Raw genomic sequence first — 6,144 nt, 5'->3', positions numbered from 1 at the left:
GCCTGTCCTCTGTGTATCTAATGTTTTTGTGTGTATGTGTTGACTCGAACCTGTTAAAACACATTCTTGCTTTAGGTTTTAAATAGTAATAGTTTCTTTATCTCCCTCCAGACTCCTATTATGCTAGCTCTGCTGGGTACACAGTAGATACTCAGTAAATATTATTTGAGGGTTATTTTATTGTTAACTGTCTTGTCTTCTGTTTCAGAACACCAGGTACAGAGAGACTAAAGGTAGAGTTCGGTGTAAATGCTTAATTAGAGAGCAAAAGATACCTCAAAAAGCAGCCATGAAATCTAATTTCCCTTATCTCACTGGCCAAGGGGGCTAACAAGCTCCCTAAAGGATAGTTACAAGAAGTTGAACTGATGGAGAAACAGTTCTTATCCTCCAAGATGACTTACCTAACAGGATGGAGTAACCTGCTCAAGGGGCTGCTGGAGGGATCCTGAGGTCACCCCTCCCTCCCAAGGCAAGTTAAAAGCCCTGGGTAGGATCAGGAGGGATTCATAATTCTGGTTTCTCTACCACTGTCTGAGAAACCTTGGGAACTCATTTTCTATTAATTCATTCATTCAGCAAATACTAGCTCCAACTATGTGCGAGGCGCTGTGCTAGGAGATGTAACTATAATAGGGAACCAGACAAGGTCTTTTTATTTGTGTAATTTACATTTCAGCACAAGGGTAGAGAAAGGTGTACACCATAACCTACAGCTAATTCCCCATCTCTAAAATGGTGGGAGAGCTTCCAGAATCAATTTTAATTTTAGGGCCTGTTAATTTAGCATTTGATCACCACTCAGAATGTAGCAAAAGCTGCTAGATACTATCTAGGCGGTACGCTGTTGATCATATGAATAGCCTGGCTTCCCGTTACAAGTATGGCACAATTAATAGGGTCGGGTAGAATTGTTTTCAATATTTTACCCGGCCTTGGAATGCAGCACGACCCTCTGACCCCCTCGGCTTTGCCAAAGACCTAAGGTTACAGCTGCACCTATTTTCAGAAGGCCATAGGTCGTCGTCAGACACTTGGTATGTCTAAAGGATGTTTGAAAGGCCTTTCTTCCAAGTCTTGCATTTGCTAGTCAACTAGCAAATGGATTAGGAGGTGCAAAAAAGTTTCGATTTAGCAGGACAGCAAGGTACTGAAAACAACTGGTGGTGTCATGCGACCTTAACATTTTGATCCAAAAAACTGAAACAAAGACAGCAGTGGTAAATGCAGGCAGGAATGGGGGGGGGGGGGGGTCAGGCAGGTTTTAAGGCGCCCGGAAGCTTCATTCAAAGCGTTCTAGCTCGTGCCAAGCAGCGCCCATCCCGCCGTAGTTCCCTGCAGCATCGCGGAAAAGCGCGGCGCAGACACCTGCGGCTGAGGAACAGGAAGCTGCCGTACGAGTCACGCGGACCCAGTCAGGAATTCCTTGACTGCGCAGGCGCTCGGCCTCCCGCAATCTCCCTCCTGGGCCCTGCCCGTGCACGCCACTGCTAGCACCGGATCCACGTCTATGACGAAAGCCGAACAGGGTGAGGCGGGGCGGGGCGGGGCCCGGGGCGGAGCCAGTCCGCGGGCTTGAATGGACGCCCCAACGAGCCTCACATTCCAGCGGGCCCACGTGACGTGGCCGCGCGGCCAGAGGTAAACAACCGCGGCCCCGCCTCCTCGCCCCTCCGCGCGCCCTGCGCAGCTCTTCACCAGCGGGACGCGCTCCAGCGGGGCTGGCGGCTTCCTCCGAGAGTCCCCAGCGGCCGCCGCGGCCGGAGCAGCGGCAGCGGGCACGGCGCCCCGAGCCTGCAGGCCCAGCACACCGGCTCGGGTCGAGCGCGGGTTCCCTCCCCGCCCCCACCGCGCTGTGGCGCAGCAGGAATTTGGCGGGGACCCGGGCGCTATTTGCGGCTCTTCACACGCAGGAGGCCCGCGGCCCTTGGGTCATTTCTATTCTAGGGGCACTGGGTCATCGCTCTCGACCGGTCCCCTCCCTTGGGCCGGGAGGGTGTGTCCCCCTCACCGGGGCTCGCCGCGCCTATAAGGGGCCAAGCGGCGGGTAGGGACATGCAGCTCTACAGCAGCGTCTGCACCCACTACCCAGCTGGGGGACCGGGTCCCACGGCCGCAGCTCCCGCTCCTCCGCCCTCCGCCGCCTCCTTCAGGGTCTCTGTGCAGCCGCCGGGACCCGCCAGCGGCGCGCCGGAGCCCGAGACCGGTGAGTGCCAGCCCGCCTCGGCCGTCGAGCCCCGGGAAGCCGCCGCTGCTCCCGCCGCCAAGATGCCCGCCTTCTCCTCCTGCTTCGAGATGGTGTCTGGGGCCGCCGTGCCCGCCTCGGGCGCCGCCGCTGGCCCGCCCGGCGGGTCCTGCAAGCCACCGCTGCCACCGCACTACACGTCCACGGCGCAGATCACCGTGCGGGCCCTGGGCGCCGACCGGCTCCTGCTGCACGGGCCCGAGCCCGGCGCCGCGGCGCCCGCCGCCCAGCGCGGACGCTGCGTCCTGCTGGCCCCCGCGCCCGGCGCTCCGGTCCCACCGCGGCGGGGCTCCTCGGCCTGGCTGCTGGAGGAGTTGCTGAGGCCCGACTGCCCTGAGCCCGTGGTCCTGGACGCAGCCCGGGAGGGCCCCGACCGAAACTTCCGACTGAGCGAGCACCGCCAGGCCCTGGCCGCCGCCAAGCACCGGGGTCCCGCGCCGCTCCCCGGAAGCCCGGAGCCCAGCCCCGGCCCGTGGGGCGAGGAGCACCCGGCGGAGAGGAGCCTCCGGGGCTGGGAGAGAGCCAGCGACTGCAGCGACGCTTCCAGCGCGGGCGAGGCGCGGCGGCCCGGCCTGGAGGCCGAAGCACCCGGGGCCCGGAGCGGCGAGGCCGCCCAGAGCGGCGCTGCAGAGGCGGCGAGCGTCTCCAGGTCGGATGCCAGAGACGAGAAACTGGCCCTGTATCTGGCGGAGGTTGAGAGGCAGGACAAATACCTTCGACAGAGGAATAAGTACCGATTTCACATCATTCCGGACGGCAACTGTCTCTACCGAGCGGTCAGCAAGACGGTGTACGGGGACCAGAGCCTCCACCAGGAGCTGAGGGAACAGACGGTGCACTACATCGCCGATCATCTCGACCACTTTAGCCCCCTGATTGAGGGCGATGTGGGGGAGTTTATCATCGCTGCTGCTCAGGATGGGGCATGGGCCGGGTATCCAGAGTTACTGGCCATGGGGCAAATGCTGAATGTGAATATACACTTAACTACCGGAGGGAGGTTGGAGAGCCCCACAGTGTCTACTATGATTCACTACTTGGGCCCAGAGGATTCTCTAAGGCCTAGTATTTGGCTCAGTTGGCTCAGTAATGGACATTATGATGCAGTGTTTGATCACTCCTATCCTAATCCAGAGTATGACAATTGGTGCAAACAGACTCAAGTGCAAAGAAAACGCGATGAAGAACTTGCCAAATCCATGGCCATATCCCTCTCCAAAATGTATATTGAACAAAATGCATGCTCTTGAAGTGTCTGAAAACCTACACCCTGGGAAAGTGCATACGTAATTTGTGTTTGGAGAATTATACGAACTCTAATCAGGGTAATAGCACTTTTAAACTTAATAGTAGATTACTGTAGGTGTAATGCCTTAACCTTTTTTATTTTGAATGTTTTCTCAGAGCTGAAGGTTGCTGGGCACCTAAATGATGTTTCATGATAGCTTTGTATGATCCTACTGCTATTTATAATTTGCTTTATAAAGTCAGCACTACTTAATTTGCAAGCTAATATCTCACAGTTTATATTTGTTCATTCCTGGTAATCTATTTTCTATAAGAATGTATTTTTGCACATTTAAAAAAATTGGTGTAACTTCATCTATGACGTGTTCCATTTTGACAGCTTTCGGGCATACACCCAGAGAAGTGCTTTATATGAAGCTTATTTGAACTGAGTTGTGATTTAGTAGTTATTTTATGTTGAATTTGAATTTCACAATTCTTAGATATTATTTCAAATGGAGATTTATCATGTTATCAGATGATTGGCCCATTCCATTTTGATGAAACAGATTTGTTTTAGAAATCATTATTTTTCTAGAAATGGTCAACCTTTTAAAGAGAAATAATACGTAAGGGAAGATTGTAGGAAGATTTTTTTTTTTCTTTAAGGGATAGTGCCAGCTCTTACTTGAATGAAAGTCTGATATTTGCTGATGGCAGAGTGATTATTCTGTATTCTGGTTGATGTTTAGAGTAGATTGGTGCTCTCAATTGTTTTTATTTATATTTGACATTTTGTTATAAAAGAATTTTAACATGATGTAAAACTTTGTGATAACTGTCCTGCTTTACATAGCTTCTTGGATTCAACTGAGATTTGAAAAATTATAGGATGGATGCCTTGAACCAACCTTTGCAGTTATTTTACAGCAGAATATTGTCTTAATATTCTAGTCCTTTTAAATTCTTTCAAAAGGAAAAATGGGATTGCCCTGTATTATGTACAAATAAAAATGTCTGTAAACAGAGTTTGTATGGTTTGCTGGGTCAAACAATGTTCCCAACCTAAAATTTATCTCCACTTTAACTACTTTAAATCATATTTATTAAGTAATGCAGTTTGTACTTTTTTAATTTGTAACATTTTGTGATTTTTTTGTACAATACTGTATTTGTACAATAGAGCAATTCTCAGCTGATGGAATGAATGAATAAACTGCATAGTTTTACTTACATGTTTGGTGAAGGTGGTTTTTAAATTATAAAGTGATACCTGTAGGAACTTTTCTTGCATCTGCACAATTTTTTCCTGTGTAAAGATGGCACAGATATGAAAGAGATTTTCTTAAGTTCTCACATGAACAGGATAGGATAATCACTAGTAATTTCAAAGAATAAGTCAGATAATTTAAAGGTGCAGTAACTCAAGAAATTACTCTCATTATTTCTAATTATAATTCCTGTCTAAAACTTTAGGTGTACCTATTGAGTAATGAACAGGAAAGTGCAGATATTATTAACCTGCACAATGTTTAATTATCTTAGTTTTGTATCCATTCACTCTCAGCATAGGTTTTAATGTTTTAAAGAGTAACTAAAACAATGTCCTAATCTTTATTTAATCTGTCCTTTTGAGACCATGGGAATCTATAAATTTTAAAATATGTTTTCAGATTTAGTTGAGAAGTGCACCTGTATACATTTTCCTGGGTGTGTTATTCATTGCAGAATGAAAACAGTTTGTGGAGTTTTTACTTTTCAGATGATTGTTAGGTGTCATGGTTATAGACAATTGAATAGAGCTTGAGTTCATTGTTTAACCACGTTTTTGGAATGATGCCATTGATCAGCAAGGAAATAATACATGAAGAGTTTAAATGTTAACTATTCATGCATCTGGTTTTTTAGGGAAGAGAAAGTACTTCATGACTTCTCTAATTATGTAACTTGGTAAGAAAAAAATTATTTTACATGAATCACCTGGCTAATTATGGTTCTTACCCTTTTCTCCACTATAAATTTTAGTATGCTTAAAATATACACACAAAAAAACAAGGGGCTAATTAGGTATACATTCCTAAAGAGCATTAATGTTTTAAATAGGTTCTTCTGTGACTTTTTCATTTTCGAATTAGGATCCTAAGTCCTTGATTTATTTTCTCAAGGTGATGTTTTTAAATAAAATTAAATGGGTCCTATGATTGTATTGCATGGCAGTATGTTTTTAGCTGTCTTGCCTATAAGGTATATGTCTTTCCCATCCTCTTTTTATGGAGTTTTTTGTTGTTTTTTTAAGAAATATAGTGTGCATCATTCCCTTATACTTAATATTTATTCTCTACTACTATTCCAGTTTTATGTGTTCACAGTATCAGTCTTGGGTCGCTGAAGACCTGAGCAGTCAAAGAGGTGGAAATGTGAACTCCTATTTACTTTTAGCAAACAGATTTATTAACACTCCATTCCTTCATCTATTCTTGAATAGAGTAGCCAAGAGGCTCAAAACTGAAGAAAACACTTGATGGCTGTGAGCTAAAGTTTCTTTAAAGTCTACTGCCCCATATTAGGGAGGACAAAATACTGTTGTATTTTCAGATGAAGAAGTATGAAAATCATACTATTCACTTGAAAAAAAATTTTTTTTCTTTATTGATTTTAGACAGGAAGTGAGA

The 6,144-nt window shown here is 46.8% G+C and overlaps 1 protein-coding gene across 1 annotated transcript; it reads left to right on the top strand.

The window, feature by feature from the left end:
* Positions 1-1,816: 1,816 nt before the first annotated feature.
* Positions 1,817-4,698, top strand: OTUD1 (OTU deubiquitinase 1). The gene has a single exon (XM_036270005.1). It carries the CDS (start codon positions 2,056-2,058, stop codon positions 3,493-3,495), a length of 1,440 nt encoding a protein of 479 aa, XP_036125898.1. The 5' UTR covers positions 1,817-2,055; the 3' UTR covers positions 3,496-4,698.
* Positions 4,699-6,144: the final 1,446 nt, after the last annotated feature.

The sequence above is a fragment of the Molossus molossus genome, unplaced genomic scaffold (assembly GCF_014108415.1).
Source record: "Molossus molossus isolate mMolMol1 unplaced genomic scaffold, mMolMol1.p scaffold_m16_p_1, whole genome shotgun sequence".
Classification (NCBI taxonomy): Eukaryota; Metazoa; Chordata; class Mammalia; order Chiroptera; family Molossidae; genus Molossus; species Molossus molossus.
The sequence above is the reverse complement of the archived record's forward strand: the minus strand, read 5'-3'. Positions and strand labels throughout refer to the sequence as shown.

Coding starts and splice junctions, on each gene's coding strand:
- OTUD1 (XM_036270005.1), top strand. CDS start 2,056: ATGCAGCTCTACAGCAGCGTCTGCACCCACTACCCAGCTGGGGGACCG.